Source organism: Poeciliopsis prolifica, unplaced genomic scaffold, assembly GCF_027474105.1.
Source record: "Poeciliopsis prolifica strain line A6 unplaced genomic scaffold, Auburn_PproV2 SCAFFOLD001, whole genome shotgun sequence".
Taxonomy (NCBI): domain Eukaryota; kingdom Metazoa; phylum Chordata; class Actinopteri; order Cyprinodontiformes; family Poeciliidae; genus Poeciliopsis; species Poeciliopsis prolifica.
In genome coordinates this window covers 12,766,413-12,789,019 of record NW_026562376.1, presented here as the reverse complement: position 1 = coordinate 12,789,019, position 22,607 = coordinate 12,766,413, and the positions used below count along the sequence as shown (strand labels likewise).

The 22,607-nt window shown below is 42.7% G+C and overlaps 1 protein-coding gene across 2 annotated transcripts in view; it reads left to right on the top strand.

Moving 5' to 3' along the window:
• LOC129365017 (zinc finger protein 469) overlaps nt 1–13,196 on the top strand; it is a 140,856-nt gene extending 127,660 nt beyond the window's left edge. For both annotated transcript variants that reach the window (XM_055037965.1, XM_055037963.1), the window contains exon 3: nt 632–13,196. In XM_055037965.1, the coding sequence (XP_054893940.1) occupies nt 821–12,136 (11,316 nt within the window). In that variant the 5' untranslated portion in view covers nt 632–820 and the 3' untranslated portion in view covers nt 12,137–13,196. The remainder of the gene's footprint in view (nt 1–631) is intronic.
• Nucleotides 13,197–22,607: the final 9,411 nt, after the last annotated feature.

The window sequence follows — 22,607 nt, the reverse complement described above, 5'->3', positions numbered from 1 at the left end:
TGTGTTTTTTCTTTTCTTTTTTTTTATTTTTTTATAAATGTGTCCTTTTCCTCAGAAGTGGGTAATTTAATAATAGGTCCTATAAGAACAGAATGAGTGGAAATAGGAGTATGGTTATTATTTAAAATCCCCCGTAATTACACTCAATCCTGTGAATCAACCACATTGCAGTGTAATGATGCAATAGTGCTCTCTGCTGGCAAAAATAGAAAACACAATGAAGAATCTTTCACTAGAAAGTAACAGTATTTTATTATTATTATTATTATTATTATTATTATTATTATTATATTATTATTATTATTATTATTATTATTATTATTATTCCTCACTATAAGATCATTCCCTAGTTTTGTTCAGGGCTATAATTTTGACACAGTCGCCCTCATCAAAATCTGAATAAAGAGGCTTTTTTTTACACCTGTATTGAACCCTACTTTTCAAATGTATTTGCTTTGCTAAGAGATTCACAGCTTTGTCTTCAGTTTGAGTGTTAATTATATATTTCAAATGTCTTCTATAAGCTCATGTTCAGCAGTTTAAAAATATTTTGCCAGGTTTTGAGAAGACTCACAAAAAGTCATTATGAAGTGACAGATACCAATCTTTTCTTCTTTTCTTTTACCTCCAGGTCTGCTTTGCTTCAGTGCCAGATCCATAGTCCACCATGAGGGTGAAGAGATGAGCTTGCAGCGAGCGGCCCTGTCCCTGCAGTTTCTGCCTCTGGACATTTGCTGAATCCCATTACCCAGAAGATGATGTCCCTGTCTCCCAGATAGCAATTCTGAGGACCAGGCCTTCACAGCACTGACTGTGCATCATGGCAGGAGAGACTCAGCAAATGCATACAGTCAAAGAGCTGGATGCTGAGTCCAAACAGCAGGATGAGGGGACAGCGCTGGAAAAGCAGAGCGACAAAACCACAAAGGCGTCTTCAGAGCACTTTTCAAGCACAGGCACTGAGGTTGGGCTCAGCACCGGAGGGGCCAAGGCTAAAAAACTAGAAAAAGAAAGGAGCTGTCCTCAGCAGCGTGAAGCTGTTATAAGGCCACAGCAGACAGGGAAGATTGACTTCAGTTCACTGCAAAACAGATCGAAATTTGTCACTGACAGAACTTGGTCAACCGGGAAAGGAAGTCCCCAGTCACCAAGTGGAAAGGGTCGTAGCCGAGAGAAGGGGAAGCGGTCGGGAAAGACAGAGCGTGGCAACCCGCAGCAGCTGTACAGACTAAGCATTGCAAATCCACGCACCATTGGCATAGCCTACCCACAACAGAAGGTTCTGCCACCCAAGAAGCTGGAACCTAGCCGTGGCCCAGTCTCAGGCAGCTACAGATTCAACATTCCCACCATGACAGAGAGAGAGGCCGAGCTGCAGCAGCAGGAGCTCAGCTACAGCCGCTACTTCCAGGAGAATCCCTCTAATATTAACTCCACAAGCTATACCTCACAGGCACTGGGTTCCTCAAGCGGAACATCATCACACTCACACCCATCTCTGCCACAGCAACAGAAGAAGGCATCGATGGAGACTAACAGCACGCAGGCTGGTAGTCAGCTGATGATGACCGAGTGTCCACTTAGTGGCTCAAATGTATGGCAGTCGCCGGAACGGACCTATAATGGTGCTAATTATGGGGTTTCATCACAAAAATCCACTGCGCTCTCAGAAACCAGTAAGGCGAGTGCATTTGTGCCTGCTCAGTTTCAGTATGGATATCACTTACTGGAGCAATCAACCTCTGAATCTTTTGCCTGTGAACAGAACCCCCAGCCTCACATCACCCACAACTCTTTTTCCTTCTCACCTGGAAATGGACAAAGCACTTCTCAGAACAGCTCTCAGTTCAGTATCGACCATCAGCAGGATAGAAGCTCGTATCCCAACCCACAACAGCCCCAATATATTCAAGGGGTGGCGTCATCCATCCAGTGTTCCAGAACTCAGAGTGAAGACTCACCCAGCAGTGACAGCTCAGGTTCCAGCTCACAGCAGTCTGAACAGGGGAAGACTGCTCTCCCTGAGAGCTCAGACATGAGTTCTCAGGCAGATTGTCAGGATGCAGCTGTCACATCAGGGAGTAACAGAAACTGTCACCCCAAAGATGCAGCTGCCAGCCAGAGAACACTCATGCAGGCTGGTGTGCATGCAAGAAATATTTCACAGAGTCCAGATTCCCCGATGCACTTTCCGAACAGAACATTCAACAATCCTGCACCCAGCAGCATTCACACGGGTTCATCACCTTTTGATAAATCCATCAACAGTAAGGTTGTGAACAGGCTGCCGCACTCATGGGAGGGAACTAATAAGACATATTCAACATCAGATCAAAACACCATTCAGTACTCTGTCATGAACGAGAAGTTCCAATTCCAGAATCAGACAACGATAGACCACAGGTTAAATTCATCTAAAAGCAACAGAATGCCCTGGCAGCAGATACGGCCAAACTCTGCCATGCCGAACCTCAACAGAATAGAATCATCAAGGCAAATAAACAATCAGAAAATTGCCTACATGGTCTCACCATCTGACTGGCAGGATGAGAGTAAAGTGCACAAGCATAACTCATTCCAGAGCAGCAGAACTGGTGATGTTCTTTCAAACCAAAGACACGAAAGTGTAAAACACAACAGTACCACTGTCTCGGCTTTTAAACTGGAAATGAACCACACCCAGTTATGCGAGGCCAAGAATAAGTCAGGGTACTTTGGACTCAATCAGACCCTTCCAACAGGTCCATCAAGAAACTACAGCTACCCTCCACTACAGGTCCCACCCATGGGGCTATTAAAGGTGTCACCATATGAGTCTCCTTTGCCATCTCCAGTCCATAACCCTGCATCAAGCAGCGCCTGCTCTTCTCTCTCTCCGGCATCCACCAGCCCCGTTAATATTGGCTCAGAAGACAGTCAGATGACAAAGTCAGCCCCACAACATCTGTTCTATCAACCTCCCCAAGGCAAAACTCAGTTGCAATCAGATCACATGAGCACGCATTCCCACCAGTTTCATTCTGACGCTCCACGAAGCCTTTCCTACGTGCCAGACAGAGCCAAAGATGAAACAATGAACTTCCTGCAAAACACCACACACACAAAAGTGGATAGCAGCAAAGGCTACGTAGATAGTTTTGGTGTGGAGCACCACCAGCCTCCTCCTCCATATTCTGCACACCAGCTCTTAGCCAGCTCACTGGCCACTGCAAATCTGGATCAGTTGGATGTTCTCCTGACGTGCAAACAGTGCGATCAGAATTTCAGCAACCTGGCTTCATTTTTAGGCCACAAGCAGTACTGCGCTCAGAACACACTTGCACAAAATGAGCTCAAAGATTTATCAAAGATGGAAGACAGCAGGAAGTTCCATGCAGAACCAGTTAAAGCAGCATTAGCTGTGTCGAGTACTTCTCTTTCAAGGTGTCCATCTGACCTTCACCTGTCATTGCTGGGCCTCAACAAGAACGGAGAACTGATTTCTGACAGTGAAACAAAAGGAGACACCAAAGATGACCCATTAAAGCTGGGTTTGTTCTCTGGTCCCGGTAACCTTCATGTCTCACTGCCGGAGCTGGAGATGGAGGATCCCAAGTTAGACAGCCTAATAACAGAAGCTCTCAATGGACTTGGATATCAGTCTGACAATGCAGAAATAGACAGCAGTTTTATTGATGCATTTGTTGATGATGACCTCACCACAGTAAAAACATCCTCAAACAAAATATGTTTGAAAACTAAAGAATCTGCACTTCCTGAGAACAAAAATAAACAAGCAGCCGATGAAAGATCCTTCACACAGGAAAAGTGTTACAACTCTCATGTTGAGAGCAAAGGGAAAATGGCTCCAAGCTTGCAGGAAGATGAACAAATTAACATTAAAAAAGATGAATCTCATAAAAATTCAGAAATTGACTTCACGGATAAGGCATCAGAACAAGAGAGCAAAGTGAAAGAAACGAGAAAGCTGTGTAAAAGCGCGGACAAAAACATGAGCTCACAAAGGTTTCTCCTATCCGGCAAGTTTTCTGAGCATTGTGGCTTAAAAAGCTTTCAGGACAGCTCTGCACTTCGGGGGTCAGCAGCGTTGCAGGCCTCCACGTCTCCAACCTCGAGAGCTGCAGCTAAAGAAAGCAAAAGGAAAAGCACTGGAGGGGGCACCTGGAGCAAAGAACTCATCCACAAAATAGTGCAGCAAAAAAATAAATTCCACAAGCTTCACGTTAAAGGCACCAAAAATCTCCAGTTTTCCCTAGTGATGGAGCGTCTCACCCCATCAGTGCAGAATCCTGCGTTTGGAGAATATGATTACGTATCCGATTCAGATGATGAGTGCGAGCCTGTGAAGATAGCCAGCCAAGGCCGGCTGAATCAAAGCAGCCGCTGCAAATATACATACACCAAGCAGTGCAAGTGGCGAGCGAGAAGTGAGAGAGACCAGGCGGCATGGAGGCATGAGTCCAAAGAGTGCTTTGAGATGAAGAAAAGTGAGGAGCTGTCTCTAACACCGGAAAAACACCAAAGACTCAGGAGGCGAGGCAGCCGGTCGTCCACGAGCAGCGACCTCAGCACATCCGTAAGCCCCAAAAGCACTGACCGCACTGACTCAGACAGCGAGAGAAAGAAAGACTCTCCAGAGCAGAAACACCATGACAGATCCAGCCCACAGAAGCTTTTTAAAGAGTCCAGTACACTTGCACTGACATTCACTAAATCTGTCAAGAAATATAACATCGACAAGACAAAATGTTCTGACAAAAAAGGTATTGCGGAGGACCCGGAGAAATATTCAAATCAAGAATTTTCCGATCTGCTCCCATCTACACAGAAAGTAAGAGAGATAGACAAGAACTCTGAAAAAAGAGGAAGCTCTCAGGCCAAATCAAGAGACAAAGTTGTGCCTCAGAAAAGTGAAAACAGTTCAGTTGTCAACACCCAGCAGAGAATAGACAATTCGAGCAACAAAGATGGACCAACACAGTGCCACAGCACAGATAAAAAAACTCTGGAGGTTAAGTCACCCCCTCCTGTTATCACAGGAGAAGCTGATTTTAATGTCGACAGAAACACAAAGGACAAAACAGGCGAGGGGCCAAAAACTGCACAGCCCCGGCTATCAGGCGCTGCCACATTGGAGAAACAGAGTGAAAGTGTCTGCATGGTGAAAGAGGCAATTATTTTGGTCAATGATCTAGACGCACACAGACCCCCATCTCTTTGCACATCTTTGATGGATGAGGTGGGCCTGTCCCCGACTGGAAGCCAGAGCCCACTGATACAGAAAGATGCACTCCACCTCATGCCCTACCCCATGGATCAGGAGCAAGGCCTCATCAAATCCCCACTTTCATTCGACACCTCCTCCATGTTCGGGGACCTCACAGCGTTTGACAATGGCCTATACTCGGAGATCCCCATTCAGAAAGATGGTTTTCATTCAGTGGAGAGCACAGCTGACAAAAAGGAAGCATTTGTCTCATCTTTTTCTCCTTTCATGGAACAAAGAGACTGGAATCTCATGGTTAACCCTGTGCTACGGGACGAGATATCCCAGTACAAAGGAATTTCCGAGAAATCTAACGAGAAAAAGTCAGATTACAGTCACATCCCATTGTCTCTCCCAGAGAAAATAATTGACTATAGTGCAAATCTCAGCAGTTGTGCATCAGAGGATGAGCTGGAGATCAAGAGAATAGTAAATGAGCTTGAAAATCAGCTTCAGACGACTAAGCTGGAAAGCCCACCGCTCCTGATCCACGAGGGTCAAAAAGAGCTACAAATGAGCAAATTTTCACCGCTACGAATTGCTGATGACTCTGAGCTTCAACACAATCGGTTGAACATCAAATGCTCAGATCCAACAAACCATCACTCAGAGACTTTCACAAACCCAGAACTCCCATGGCCCAGTGCTTTTCAGTTTGACCTGGTGGGTGAAAATCACAGTGAAGCAGCAGCACTTAAGCATGAGCACCTCCATCATGATGTAAATTTGGGGACCAACAGAGTGGAAAACAACACTCCCGGACAAACAAAAGAAGATATTTCAGAGCAAAGAAGATATGCTGAAAACCTCATGAAAAGCTTGGAGGTAATTTCAGTCTCTATCTTCCAAAAAGAACCTATTATATCGAAACACGAGGAGCCAAATGTCAACTCTCCCACCAGTCAACAACATGAAGAAGCTGAATGTCAGGCCCCTGATGCAGCTGAGAGAGAAGATTGCTGCGAAAAGGAGGTAGTTACCTCCCAGGAGTGTATTTCATTGCTTTCAAATATCAATGAGCAGACGGATGAAACTAAAATCATTCACAATGAGTCGCAGCCATCTGTCCCCGAGGACTCTGACCCTTCACTTGGAGGTAAGCGGTCCGTTTCCTGGCATGAACCTGAAGCCAGAAAAAATGAGGATCGTGACGCAGTAAACAAGGTTGAACCAGATGTCATGTCTGCTCACTGTTCAGCCAACAGTGAGGCAGATTATTTAAATCCGCTGAATAAAAACAACAGCAGAAAAGGCTGCGATGACCCAGAGGCAGCAGAGGAAATCACTCATCAATCTGAGGGTCATCCTTCATCACCAGCCCCAGCTGACCTTACGCAGCAGATTGGTGAGAAAATGGCAGGCGTGATTAAATCAGCACTGGAGCAGCAATACACTAATGACAATAAGAATCCTGAAGACTTCAGTTCGCCACAAGCTGCAGAGTTGAAAGTGAGTGAAATAATTGAGACTTCAAAGCAAGACAATTTGATAGCAATCTCTGCATCTGAAAACTCCAGCCCTTCAAATGCATACAGTAAATCGAATATGTCACTGGAGATGGTTAGCAAAGATAAGCCCTGCAGCCCTGAGCTGGTTAAAACCAATCCAGAAAGGTGCTGCTCATCCCTCCATGACACCCAGTCTGCAGAGGGACAAAGCAATCTGTTGATCCTGTCACAGCCTGACGGCATCATTAACGGCAATTCCTGCAAAGTGACTCCGTTTAATGAGCTGTTAAAAACTGACGCGGGCCTCGTCTTCGCCAAGCAAGAAGAGATTCTCAATGTTCAGGACATCAAAGAGTATCTTCCTGTTGATTTCATGGCAAGCCAGCAGAACTCGCCGTGCAGGGAGGCATCAGAGGAAAGCCGCGTCTTTTTGGAATCTGCCTCGCCGGCCAGTACTCTTTTATTAATTTCTCACCAAACACCCACACAGATATTTGACTCGAAAGGAGATTTAAATGCAAAGAATAAATGCAGCAACGAATTTATTGGCAGACACTCTCAAAATGCAAAATCTCCCGTAATCACAGACAATGAAGGGGCAGCAAAAGGTGATTCGATAAATAGGGCAGCTGATATGGACTGCTCTCTGATAAGCACACCTCAGCTGGACCTCAGAATGATTCCAACATCTGACAGAGTCGGGTCCTCTGCTGTTGCTTTTAGACCTCCAGAGGTGAAAGACGAAGTTGAAAAAGGTGATCTGATGTATGATTTAAAGCTCAGCCCCTTGAACTACAACGACCTCTCAGATGAGCCTCCACAGCTGAATCAGTACGACTACATACCAATATCACCTGCCAGTAAACCGGAGGAAGATTTTGACACTAAGCAGAGACCCACAGAAAGCTGTGAGTCATGTGACCTGAGTGTTAATCCCACAATGATTTTCAAACAAACTGAGACAGAAGCAACGGCGCCACTTGGCTCAGATCACGAGGCTAAACTGCAGCCATCTGATGAGCCCCTGGTCCTACAGCAGAATATGAAATTCAATTGTTTTTCATTGGGTCTCACACCTGTCATTCAAAAGACTGAGTCCTCATGTGATAACACAAAGACAAGCCTGCCAGTGTTTCATGATCCACTTCAGCCTGTTGAGGATTTGCAAATCCAACCTGATCTTCTGACAAAAGCTGCATCAGTTGATCCAGACACTCACAAGGCTCCTTTTGAAGACGCTGCTCTTCCCAAAAAAGCCGAACCATTCGTCATCTGTGAAAATCAGAAAATTCCCCTCCCACCAGAGAAGCAGCTATCAGCAGAGAGAGCCCCGTGTTCAACAGGTCAACAAACACACAAAGAAACAACACACAAGAAGTCACAGAGCAACGATCCACAGGGCAAAGTACTCTGTGAGATTTGCTTCATGTGTTTCCGAACTGTGCCTGGTCTGAAGAGACACAAGGCCATGAAGCATGTAGCCAGAGCTGAGAAATGCACACAGGGCACAACACTGAACCATCAGGGGACTACGCTTATTTATGAAGCGCCGGTGAAAAAGCAAAAAGATGATTCACAGAGGTGTTTCCCAACAACCAAAATAGATGGGCTGCCTGAGCTAAGCGGCTCTCTCATCTCTAAAACGGCGGAGATCGAATCGGTCCTAGAGGAAATACCAACTGAGATGAGCAGCGTGGCAGTGGATGAGATAAGCCATCAAAACCCTCCACTGCAGGCAAAGACAAAGAAGAACAACAAAGGAAGAAAGAACAAGAGCAGTGAGCTCAATCCTGACCCTTTCTCTGACGAGCTCCTGAAAATATTAAAAACAGACATACTTCAAGCCATAACTCCCGAATTTAAAAGCAGTGTTCTGCAGGAGCAAAGCAAATGCCCTGAGGTGAAAATCAGTGAAAGAGCAGTTCCAGAAGCTCTTGGTGAAGAGTTCTTTCACCATGTCGCTGCAGACACTTTTAACAACACAAGCCAAACTCCACCTGAAGAGCCAAATGAGATTAATGAAACTGTGGCGCACAATCAGCTTGAAGAAACTAAGGTGACAGAAATGGCATTTATAGAGACGTATACGAAAAGTAATGTGGAAAGTGCAACTGTAGAGAAGGAGATCATTGGAGATTGTAATAAGACTGAATCGAAAGGAGCCAAGGACAGCCTTGGCTTGGAGATTCTTAGAAATGTTTCAGCAGACATGAAATGCCCTACCAACAACCTACATCCGCCCTCCTGTCTGAATTCGTCCCCTCCCAGTCCGCCAGGCATCAGCTCAGACTTAAGGGCCATACTCGACGACGACACCACATTCTCACAGCTTTTTCCTAGAGATGAGGAAACTAAGAGGAAAAAGTGTCCAAGAGTGTACAGCAAAAGAAACAAAAGACAGAAATTATCAATCTCTTCAGATGCGGCTGCAGATTACCTTCCTCCTGAAATTTTCATACAAAATAAAGACCAATACGTGGAGCCTCACAGTATGCAGACCATCACTGACCATCAAAGTAAGCGCTGTGAATATGAGACCATTTCCATTGATGATGCCATCATGATAAACATGTGTCACAACAACACTATAAAGGCAGACAACAATCCAGTGCCAGATGTTAATCAAAACAATCAGCAGGATGTTTGTGAGGTTGAAAATAATCATTTGAATCTAATTGAAAGCACTGTCAGTAAATCTGCAGCTGAATGGAGCTCATCCAGTGATTTCACTGGCTTTGAATCTTGCCCGGTCGTGACCTCTGAGACGAGTGATTGCAAACATGAAGAGCCTCTGCCAGCAACACCCTGCACGATAGAGCCACATGTTACAGAGGGCGCTCAGTCCTTCCAAACCATCGGTGCACAAAACATCAAAACAGCATTTCAGCTACCCGAGATACAGTACTTGGACTCAGCAAAAGATGCCCAAGTGGCTCCTCTTTCTGAGACGGTAGAGCCAGATGGAAAAGAGGATGAAAAATCCAGGAAAGTGACAGAGCGGCGAGGCAGGAAGCGACAAGATGGCGGGATTAAAGTCAAAGACAAACAGTACAAATGCAAAGTGTGTTTTACCTGGTTCCTCACCCTCGGAGAGCTAAATTTCCATAAGCTGTCCCACAACCCATCCCCTCCTCCCACCTGTTACATGTGTGTGCAGCGTAAGTTCAGCTCCAGAGAGCAGCTGAGAGACCACCTAAGGGAAAAACACGCTAAAAATAAGACAGGAATCTGGACCTGCGGAATGTGTTTGAAGGAGATTTCAGATGTTTGGATGTACAATGAACACTTAAGAGAACATGCCACTCAATTTGCCAGGAGAGGACAGTCTCATGGCTCCATGCTTGGTATTTCTGGATGCTTCATGCAGGAAACGGCTGTGAAGAACTTTATATCCTCGATCATGCAGCAGAGACCCAGCAAAGCCAACAGAGAGTCAAGCAAAGCTACTAAAGAACAGGAAAGAGCAGCTGCAGGAGAAGTAAAAACCTTGGAGGGGGCTGAGACTAGAGCACACAAAACTAAAAGCAGTGGAGGAGGTGGAAAACAAAGCACTTTAACCCCAATCGAGGTCCTCCACAAAACAGAGACGCCGAAAAGTGTCGAGATGCATCCAAACTGCAAAGATCCTTCAAGAGACTGCCACCACTGTGGGAAACAGTTCCCCAAACCTTTCAAACTCCAGAGGCATTTGGTGGTGCACAACCTGGAAAGGATCTTCCTGTGCCACAAGTGCCCCGTTTCTTATCAGGAGGCCCAGGAGCTCAAAGAGCATCTGAGGAGAGCTCACGAGGAGGTGGACGATCTGGATTCGAAGCACACTACTCTTTACACTTGTGAGCTCTGTGCAGATGTCATGCATGTGATTAAAAAGTCTTTCATCTGCAGCACTTGCAACTACACATTCTCAAAAAAAGAGCAGTTTGACCGTCACATGGAGAAGCACCTGTCAGGGGGCAATAAAGTTTTCAAATTCCGGGCCGTCCTCAGACCTGTCAAAGCACCTGCTTCCACAGAAAATGAATGCGATTCACCAGCCAGTAAGAAGAAGAGGCTTCTCTCTGACAGTCTGCAAGAAAACAGCTCAGACAGCGGCATCGCTAGTTTGAGCTCACTACACTTAAATCAGAATGCTGACACGCAGTGTTCAAAGCCCTGCGTGTCCACAGCTGAGGACTCCACTCAGACCGTCCCGAATGAATGCCACGACGATTCAAGCAATGCAAATGTGAAAACGGAGGATATTACTGCAGACTGCTCCCAGTTGCTTGAAGACTTGGAGAACTGCATTCATCTGAGCTCATCCAGATCTGTGACACCCAAGAAAGAGGAACTTGATGTGACTGTGTTACCTAACCTCGATAAGGAGGATGACAGGAAATCGATTACTGAAACGCGTGACGTAAAAGAAGAGGATGAATCAGTTTGCATAAGAGCAGAAGGAACTTCGTGGGCAGCATCTAAAGAAAGTAGCGTGGCTGGGGAAAAAGAGGTAGTTAAAGATAAAACAGATTTGCCTCCAGCAGTTTTTGAAAACTCTTCTGTCTGCTCAACAGAAAATCAAATTTTTCTGCAGACACCTGAGTCTGCAGAATTAGCCGTTGATGAGTTAAACCAGCAGGGGGATGATGAGCAGAGGCATAGCACATTGTCTTCTAATGACACTAAACAGCAGGCATTATCTCATGGTGCTGAGCAAGAAAGTAGCAGTCAGATGAAAAATAATGCCACCCCAGCAACAACACCAGACAACACTAAAACCAGCACTGAAGCTGGATGTGCAAAAACGACAGAAGCAACAGCGGCCCCTCAGTCCAAGGTTCCCCTTCTAGCATCGGCTGCAACCGACGACAAGGACTTGGTGAAACCACAGAAGAGAAGGAAGGACATGAAATCAACAAACAACTTGCAGAGGGTGTCCTCACCTTTCACACAAGAGAACTTTGGTGTCGATTCTAAACCCAAGAAGAAATTTCGTCAGAGCAAGTCTGCAAATCCCTCGCTGCAGAGGAAGCTGGACGGAGCCAACGAGTATCCCGTGCTCTCCTCTGTACGGGATGATGTTGTTGGCAACAAAATAATTTCCAAGTGCAAGAATGTAAACTTGAGCTTGCAGGCAAAAAGAGGTTTGCTTGAAAGCTGCACGCCAAAGAAGCCCGACACCATTACACCTCAAAACACGGAGTATAAAGCCAAAAGGGGACCTCTTGGGAGATCTGTGCATTCTCCTGTGTCTAAAGTGCCTTCAGTTCCAATGAACAATTCTTTAAACAAGCCAAAGCCAAAGATGGGGGTCAGGGCAGTGGAGAGTAACTCTTACCGGACAGCAGAGTCACAGAACCACATTTTGAGTCAGTTGTTTGGTCAAAAACTCACCAGCTTTAAGATTCCTTTGAGGAAGGATACATCCGAATCTATAAACTGAGGGGGCGGGATGGGGATCTGTGAATAAGAGTCTGTAAATTTTTGCAGTTATAATTGTTTAAGACAAGTCATTATGGTGAATGAAATTGCACAGCTGTTTTCTGTGAAATACTACCGTTAATTACATCCGTTGTCACTTTATGTCTTCTTATGTACATGTTTTTTTATTACACAAATGTGAGGACAAATGACAGATAGATAGAAACTAAATATTTAATTGGGGACTTTAACATCACTTGCATAAAGGAGACTTTAAAAAAAAAGAAATAAAAAATCATACTTGAAAACAAAGTAAAATAATGTTTTTTTAAGTAAAGCATCTCCGTTTTTACAGAAGTTACATTATTCTTTTAGTCTGTTTTGCTAAAGGACCAAATTGTGCCGTACCTTACTTGGACATTTGTGCACCTTGGGTACATGCTTCCAACCTTTTCATTTTGTATTGTTTTTACACTTTACTGTACTAGGTTGACATTCATTATTATAAGGCTTTTGTATAAACACCTTGGTGCTACATGTTGTTTAAATGTAATGTGAACGCCCATGTCCTCAGAAGGGAGATCAGTAGTAATTACAACATATACAGCCAACTGTTTTTCTACTTTATTGAACATACTGTATAAACCCAAATCATTCATATGTAGGCAGATAAAACTCAAAACTTACAACAGCTTCTGGTGTATACATAAACTCAGGTGCTGATGAGGACATCGCAGTCCCTGGACCTGTATTTGGAGTTCTTTCCATGCACTGATAATACCACACACAAATGACAAACTCATTTATCTGTGTCTGTAACTCCAAATGTTTAATTATTAATAGTATTTACTTGGACAACAAAGGTGCTTTATCTTGTTTATACTGTATGTACCTTCATTGTATAGTATTGTAGGTAGAATATTGTTTGATGTAATGCTTCATGACAAAGTTTTATTTTAATAATGTGCAAAATGAATGACATTGAAAAGAAAGGGAAACTGCTTGCCTTCTTGCAGGTTGTAAAGTGGTTCACTAAGTGCCTGTTTTACAGTTTGTTATTAAAGATCTGTATTGGTCTCTTATCGCTCTTCTCCTCCTTTGTTCTTGAAATGTTTTGCAAATGTTTCCTGCTTCCCCGCGGACGGCATCTGTCACAAAATGCATCAAACAGCCGAAGCAGTGGAAGCTGCTTGTGCCTGGAGGCAAAAAACAGGTGCACACAAAATAAAGTCTGACTTGATTTTTTTTTTTCTTTTTTTCTTTTTTCTTACTCCCTCTCTCAGATGAGCACATCGTCGTTTGGAAAATGAGCAAAAATGTACCTTTTTGACTACAGGGAAGCATTTAATAGAAGACAGATACATTTATCTAGTTGTGCATATGTCTCCATGAGTGGCCAGCGGCTCTCGCTTGTGTCGAGTTGCTCTCTCACCACATGTAAAACGGCTTCTATTCCTACATGAATATTTTTCATCCTCACATAGGAATAAAAAGCCATATTACACCATGGCTTGCATGTAGAACTCAAAGACACCAAACATGGAGGAGAGTCTCACATCTTCCTGCTCCTGAATTATCATGAGACCTGAGGAAAATAGAAGAAAGAAGAAACCATATAAAAAAGAGGATGTAATTTTATGCTTATAAAAAACATAGAACATGTTTATATTAAAAAACAAAACATACTGGTGAACATAGTTGCTATATGCGTTTTATGTAACAAATAGCTCAGAAATGGATTGCTACATTTTAAAATTATGAAGGAAAGTTTTTCTGTTTTAATTAATTTAGTATTTCTTTCTAAAAAATATATATTGTTTAGTTTTTCTCCTTATTTAGAAAAACACATTTTTAAGATCATATTAAATTGTTGAAGTTCTAAAATAAAGACCTCAAATTGAACTTTCTGTTTTGGATAACAAATTTTGAAACATGCTCTAATAAGACAGTAGAATCTGTATTACATGACATTTGCAGTGCAAGAACCAGCGTCACACTCATCAAAATACATTAACACAAAAATAAATAAAGTGATTGCTATCGTTTACAATTGGTGATCTAATTTGCATTATTACCACTCTTCTGTTGCCTGCTAATGTAGCCATCAATCTGAGTCTTGATACAAAGTCAGTGTGAGGAAAACAGTGTTGCTCAAATCACTCTTTAATTAATTTTGGTGGGAATAGCAGTCAAGCCACAAAGAACATGTGAATCCAGGCATTAAAACAAGCCTCTACCGTGGTTCATCCCTGCTCCTCTACAGAGTTATACATGTTATCAAAAGTCTCTACAGGATGGTTGAATTGAAATTCTCAACAGAAGGTTGGCAGGTATGTTACATTTTGACCTTTTGCCACGGTCCAGTAAAAGTCATGAACAGCATACGAAAGATATAAATTCACTCCCGCTCTCCTCAGGCAGCTGTCAGGACGTTTTTTGCAGAGATAACGACTCACACAGAAATCACATGATTTCAACACCTCCTTTAAATTAAATATGGAAATGTTGCATTTATCCTTTTTTATGTGTATTTGATCAGAATATGTCCAATATTTGGTTTAGCAAATTTCTGCTGATATCAATTATTATTTCCATCGGAGGTGAAATCACACAGGGTTTGCAAGAAAACAATAATGTAAAACACAACGTTCCTCTTTTTAAAAAAAGATAGCATTAGTTTTTGACAGTTTTATGCCTCAACAACATTGCCTTGCATTGTTCTGTCTTCCTGTTATCTGCTGAAAGTTTGGTTCTCTCATGGCTTCCATTAACTGTAGACAAACTTTGAGAAACAGTTTTTTTCTTTCATTTGCTTCATACATGTCTATGTTGTCTTCCAACTTCAGAACACCTCGGTGATAATAACAATAGTTTGAAGCTTATTCACTCCGTAGCAGAATGTTGTGGTTAGCTCCATCGTATAGCTTAACCATGGTGCTTTCACTGATCAGAAAATTCTTCCCTGCCAATCGGTCATTGATCAAATCAAAATCAGATGTGCTCACCACACAACTCTAAAACTACTGATTAAAAAATGATATATATATATATATTTTTTATTATTTTTTTTTTTTTCCTCAGCAAATGTGGCCAGCAAAAAAGTTTTATTAATTATCTGTTGTTGAGCAGTTTTTGGAAAAGCTCAGCACAGCTCTCTGTAAATCTTGAAAGAAAGGGATAATCACTTATTTTTTTAATTTCTTGTAGAATCTGTATAATTCCCACGGAAGCCTTATGAGGATTTTTTCCCGGAAATGAGGCACAGTGCCCCGTTTCATTTTTGCAGCCTAAAAATATCATAATCAGTAATGAATCAGGGAACTGCTATTCTGCTTTTTTACAGACAAAAACTGGCTGCCTGCGTGCGTCTAATTGGGCGAGCAAGCTTTGACTGACACTATAATAATTGAAAAAGGATTTTAATGGAGCCTTTCCTGATTACGTTGACATACCTTGGTGATTTTCAGTTGATATCAGTCGACATGTTGCTGTAAATCTGCTGATGCGTTGAAAGACAACTGCTGCGCTTTGCAACAAAAGCATCAAACGTTCAGCTGTTTAGTTCTCAATCCCTGTCTTCAATACAACTGGTTTTTGAATCCTTGACAACATGAATGGAAGAGAAATGGAGGGAAAGCATGGATAGCCGTCTGTTGGTACTACTGCTGTGAATCATCTGAATGCACTTTTACACCATAATTAGAAAATAAATGACTAGTCGTGGATTATAATTAGATTTTACGTAATTACACAAATAAGGCACTGAAATACACAAGCAGCTTGATCTCCTTCTGATTAATACGGGTGTTTTCTGAACAGCTCAGTCAACGTGTTCTGTGTGGTAGAAATGTGACCAAAAACGTGCAGAATGAAATTTCTGCCTGAATAAAAAGTTACGTTTTGCTGCTTCTTCAGAGAATCCACGGTTCTTTTTTTTTTTTTATGGATTAAAATACATTACACCACAGGAATCTTGGCAGGTCAAGGACTCATTCATGAGCACGGTGCCCTGAAGGCTGCATGATTGATGAGTTCAGTGACGTCAGAGCCGTCAGCAAGTGCAAGCAGAACGCATGTGGATCACATGTCACTGTGTGAAACTGAAAGAAAGTGTTGCTTTTACCTTTTCCATCTATCTTCCCGATGATCATACTCTATTATTGATTAAAGAAAGTTGGAAGCTTTTATGTTTTCATAAATATTTGTTGCGTCTGCACCTGGTTTTTACCTTAACCTCGTCCCCTGCTTCTTCTTTGTGCGTTGGTAAAAATCCCCCCCGCGGGCCTTCTGGTCAGGAGCTGTGGTTGATGAAGAAAGAATTAAAGCAGAGACTTCAGTGTGTTTTGTCAAAGTTTGGCCCAGAATGTGTCACACAGAGTGAGTGGGAGCCCCACACACACCCCACTGTCAGGCGTCTTTTTATCATCTGATATACGAGGGAAATTCTCCAGAGGCACAGTTATGCAGGAGCATGACAGGAGCGCTTTGCACTTTGAAGTAGAGTGACATTATCAGTAAGTATGGTCTTGAAATAGCATCTCATCTCTCTCTCTCCCTCCCTGCCTCTCTGCCGTTTCTCTCCCGCATCTATTTTCCTCAGCCGCCACCCTCATTTTCCCGCTCTTCCCTTCTCTCTCGCTTTTCTTGCCTCCTCACCATCAATTTCCATTTCTGTATCTCATTCCCTCTTCCCGTTTTTCCCCGTGCCTCTCCCCATTATCTTCTGCCTCCCTTTATCTCACTGAAACTGTTTTTTTTTTTTTTTTTTTGCAGTGTTTCACCTCTTTTCCCAGACATCCACCTATTTCTCTGCATCCATCTCCATTCCCTCACTTTGTATCCCCCTGTCTCGCTCTGGATCGTGCTGCTGGCTGCCTCTCAGGGAGGTCATGAGATCAGGGTCAGATAGAGATGGGCTGCTGGTCAGCGGTAATGACACGTGGGCTGAGAGGCCGCTCGGGTTGCTTCTCCTGGGGATTTGAGGCTTTAGCAGTTGCAGGGAGATAGATAACCAGATAGAAAGATGGGGAAAAAATTTGTTGCACCAAACAGGAGGGATGGGTGAGCGTCCTGTTTTCCACACATATGGGAGCGGGAGGTCAGTCGCAACAAATGTGAATTTTGATGTCTGTAATCATTTATGTTTAGCACAAGGATGTTGATGAGTAATTAATCAGGAACAAATAGGGTAGAAGTAGCACCTTTTCCTATTTTTTGGGAGAAATGTATGTTCCTTGAAATATACACTAAAATATGCAACCCACAGAAAAGTAGTAATGTGTAATAGCAATAGACAGTTTGGTTAAGATGTGACTATTTCTTTTGGAGGCTTTTTTCGATCTCTCCTGGACCTTCATTGTAATTCAAATCAACAAGTGTGATCAGCAAGAACAAAATGAACTTCTAAGCATGGGTGCCACCAGGGAGGACAAACTAGACAGTCGTATATCCTTCCGATTCTTTTATGCATAACATTTTGAGATAAACTGAATGGCTTTAATAAAATACAGCATTTATTTGTGTATTTATGTTGATATGACTTCCTTTTATGTCTTTTATTGACCCTTTAAAGATAATATTCCCCATATTCATGTCAAAAATGAGGAGAGATAAAGTATTTTAAAATTAGAGGCAAAATCTTTCAGAGGTTAAACAGGCATATTCAATTACATCAAATTGGTTTATATTTGACAAAAATGTAGTTGAAAACAAGAGGTTTTTGTTTCAGTTGGAGCTCAATTTCAAGATAGATCAATGTACCTCCACCCTCCAGATATGGCATCTTCGTACAAAACTTTCTGGAGGCGCCCCATGCCAGTGCTCAGAAAATACATTTAAAGTAATGCTAAGCTGGCTCTGGATTCTCGAATGAATGGCCTCTCTCCAGGAAGTCATGGTCTCTTCCTGCCAACAGAGCCTTTATCAACTCGACCATTTGTCATTTCAGTCAGCACCAGGGGAGCAAACAGGCTGCACACAATGGCCAAAAGTACCTGTGTCGATGTTCCAGGTTTACAGAAATAAATGGTGTAGCTTTGCAAAGGGCTGCGCAAACAAATGAAAGGCTTTTAGCGCGAGTGGAGCACAGCAAACAGCAGCAGGTGTGTAGAGAGCTGCTGGCATCACAGAGGACATGCTACTATTTTAGAAGGAAAAAGTTTGCCTCATGCAGATATCTTTATTTTCCACATCTGTATTTGCAAACATTTTAGTCACTATGATTTTTTTTTGTAGTATTTTAAAACTACAAAAGTTTCTATGTGCAAGTATAAATAGAAAGTTTGTCCTTTTTGATATTTCTAATTTTACTATTTTATTTCTGTGAAGATCGAGACCCTCACTGATCTGGACCTGGCAGTACATCGTCCCGCACTTATACACTGATACCTGTATAGATGGAATAATTTGGGTTTCAGGCACATTTCTCTCTTTATAGTGTTTGTTAATGATCTATTTGACTGAGAAATTAAAAAAGAAACTAGAAATAAGCCCAACAAATTTTGTATTTTTTTTAATTTAATAAAATTATAGGACAAATTTGACAATATTTTTGTTAAAGTGAAGAGTCTTCATTGTTCATGTTTCTACATCCCCTAAAAAAAAATTGTATTTTCAAGAACTTATTTTAACTGTGAACCAATTCAACTGTCAGAGCTTTTCAAATATCGACCTGTGCAGACAGTCAAAGGCAATTCAGATTTCTTTAAAGCTCAACTGAAACACACCAATGGATTAGTATTAGGTCCAGCCATACACCAATTATTAGCTAACCAGCATGCAAGGACTCATGTAGTTACATCGGCTGCAACACAGCGGCCCCAACTTCCAGTTGATTTGGCAATCAACTGAGCAACACCAAATTTGAGATGGCAGCTGACGTAATGTTTTTTCTCACTGTCCTGGACGACACCCGGGACACTGCTCTGCATTGGATGACTCTCTTCAGATACCAGTCTGATTGGTTTCCCACTATAACCTTCATCCCCTCTCCCTCCCATGAGACGCACTGCCTCGTCTTCTCCTACAATCGTCTGTATTCATCACAGAGAATCCGAGGTGGCTAACCTGACATTTGATGTGGCACAAAATTGGATTTCCACTGTGATTTTCTCCTCAAGCCCCTCGTGGAGTGTAATCCACACTGTGACTAATTGAGTGACGTGCCAGCAGCCCGAGTGTGTAAATAGATGGCTGCTTGGACCTGCTTTTTCTTAATCTGATGGCCAAAAGGGCAATCATCGGATGGAGAGAACAAATGATGCACACCTCTTTGTCAATGTCATCTCTTGCTGTTGTTCTGTGTATTGAATATGACCCGGCAAACATTGCTGTCTGGCTTGATGGTGACATTCATAACTAATCCCAGGAACAGAAAATCAATTTTCTTGTTGCAACAAACAACACACACTGTGGACTGCCTGAGAGTGTGTGATTAGATATTTTAATTACCAGATTACACTATAACATTGTCCCATAAGTAAACTGGGAAGCAGAGGTGTCAGTGGCAGATGTTATGGGATTACTCACCACAGCTATGTCACCTGTCGGACCACCGATATCTCAGGAGGCATTATTTTTAACCAAACAAATCCGTAATTGAAATAGAGGAAAAGCTCCATAACAAATGTCTACATGGACAGTTTTGTTGCTTTGTCTGTGCACAATGAATCCTCATCTTCTAATCTGATTGGATCTAAATTTTTGCCAATGTTTTCCTCCCTAGAGTTTTTCCTTTCCTTTCAGTAAAAAAAAGAGAAAACTTTCCATTAATCAGTGTGTGTTCATCTCCCTTTTGTATTCACATCCCTGATGACATAAATGCCGACAAACATGAACCTGCACAAATATTCACTGAGAAGCAGAAGTCTACATTAAGCGCACTCCTCTTTGGAGGTTTGCTGTGACACATTGTGAAAACAGAGATCGCACCCTGAAGAGGTGAGCCACTCGCAGCAGTTAAAAGCATAACAGCAGGAGACGAAATAACAGTGAATGACCGCACTAACTGATGGGTGATAACGTGGCATACGTACCTGCGGGGGTTTCTGTCGCCGGTTCTTCCCCTTGAAGTTTCCCCTTTTCCTCTCCTCTTTGTGGATCAGCCTGCCGGTGTGCTTTCAGGAGGCAGAGAGAGTCGGGAACTGGGGCTCAGCTGCAGAGACTGACATCATCCCTTTCAGAGAGGAGGTTTTCCCCTCCCGCTATCTGCACCCTCTGTGTGTTTGTGCGTGTGCATGTGTGTGTGTGTTTCAGTCTCCCCATCTCTCCCAGTCTCACACTCCGTACACTACTATACTCCTCCCATTTCTCCCTCCCTTTCTCCACTATTTTATCTTTTTTTTTTTTTGTATTATTGCTGCTATTTTTCAAAGCCACCATAGGTGACTGACCCAACACTGAAACTCCGGCTTTATGCAAAGTAACAAGAGTCTCTCTGGGGCTACAATATTAATTTCAGCTGAATTTCATCTTTTTTTTTTAACTGCTTATAATAAAGCACTACAGAAGAAACCAACCTGTCAGAAGTTTTACATCCTTTTTCTTTTTATCACTGCTCTACCCCTTCCTCTCTGCATCTCCTATCAGAGCCTAATGGGCAGTCCACCTTCACCTATCCAATTCTTTTAGATCGGTAGGAAGGAGAAAAAAAAAAGAAAAGAAGGAGCCACTTTTAAGTGTATTGAGATGGATGCCTGCTGTGGTGCCTGCGTCTGTGGAGATTGGTGTTGCTGTCCGTGGTCCTGATTACAGCTGAAGGAGACATCACTAAAGACAGCAGTGACCCTGCAGACCCAGAGAAAATAGCCTTCAACAGGGTTGGGAAGGAGAAGAGGGGCTGCGGGGGGAGGAGGGAACAGAAAACACAACTTCACACACACGTTCTGAAGACAAAAACCACACACACATGTAGAGTCTCAAATCTACCTCCCAGCCTCCTCCTCTGGCTCCCACGGGCATTTCTCTGTGTCTCAACTCATTTAGGCTTACATTCATCATTGTAAGGTAACTGTGGCAGGTGGGATTAAAATGGATTAGCCCTATTAAAGAAATGTGCGGTGCATATTACACTCAACCCAACCTAAGCCACACACACACAGAGAAGAGTCCCCCACAGAGCGACATGCATTCAGCTGCAGGGGGGGAAAATAAAACTGTAATGCAGGAGAACACGCTCAGTCTGGTAAAGGCTAAAACCAGCTGGATTGGAGACAAAACGGCCAACAAGGCAGCCTGATGATGGTACACCCAGCATCCGAACAGGAGGGAGAAGTATAGATGCTGTGTGCCTTGCCGCTTTTCTGCCACTCACATAGTGGATTCCTTTTGTTGTCTTAACTCTCGTCTCAAGAGGTAGCTTTTAGATTCTCGCCTCCTTGTTTCCATAGTGACACTTTTCCTCCTTTGTGCGAGAGAGTCTGTGTGTATTTCAGAGACACACATAGAGAAAAAAAAAAAGACAAGCGTGGGGAGGAAAAGAAGAGAGGGGGGATGACAGCAAGATAACTTGGTTCACTTACATTTATTCACTAAAAATGAGAAAAAGGGAAAATAAGTCCACATAAGTCAGTTTTCTACACCAAGGGAAGCCTTTACTGTCTCTCTTTTTCAGGGGAAATCATCACTAAGTTGCTTAACTTTTGTTGGGTGGCTCTGCAACAGCTTGCAACACTAAAAATAGAAAGTGGTAATTTCTCCAAATATGTATTTTTAATCATTTATGTATTAAGTTACTTGTCAACTGCAGAGGCGGGCAGTTTTCTGCTCTTGTTATTTTTTTTTTTTTCTTTGACTTTTTATTTTGAGAACAAAGATTCAGCTGGAGCTCATTTCTGTCTGTTCTCTTTGTGACGAGGGACTGTACCTTTTCACACCTTTTAAATAGATTTTTCGCCTCTCTGGGACCTGGATTTTCACCAACCGTGGGAACATATTCTGTCTGAAACCATATGGCAGTCCTCACACATGACATAATTAGACGAGAAACATAGTAAACAAGCATCACAGAGCTTTGCTCAGGAGGTTATATCTTATTCTCTCCCAGCGCCGTCATTCAGTCTAATGAAAGGTTAGTCAGTGAGCAGCTGCATCGAGATTTGATAATGAAAAACATTGGGAATGACCTTGGAGGGTTCAACTATCAACTAGATAAAATACTACCTAATCTGCAGTGCACTGCGTGTAATAAATTATTAATTATGGACATTAAATGGCTGAATTTATCACTTTCAAAACAACCGAGGTGGAGTTGGGAGATTGATGGCAGGGAAACAGATGTGTGTGTTGTGTGCTTCTACACCTTTTTGTTTTCTTATTGGGACCTTTTCTGTCTTACAAAGCAACTTTGTGGGGACCAGTTGTTCTCTTTAGTGCTGAGGTTCGTTCTGGTTTCATTCTTTGGATCCCAGATAGAGTGTGTGAGGTGTGATTAAATTCAAATACACATTTTATATATTCAGTCTGGCTGTGGTGGTATATGTGTTTCTGTTTTTTTG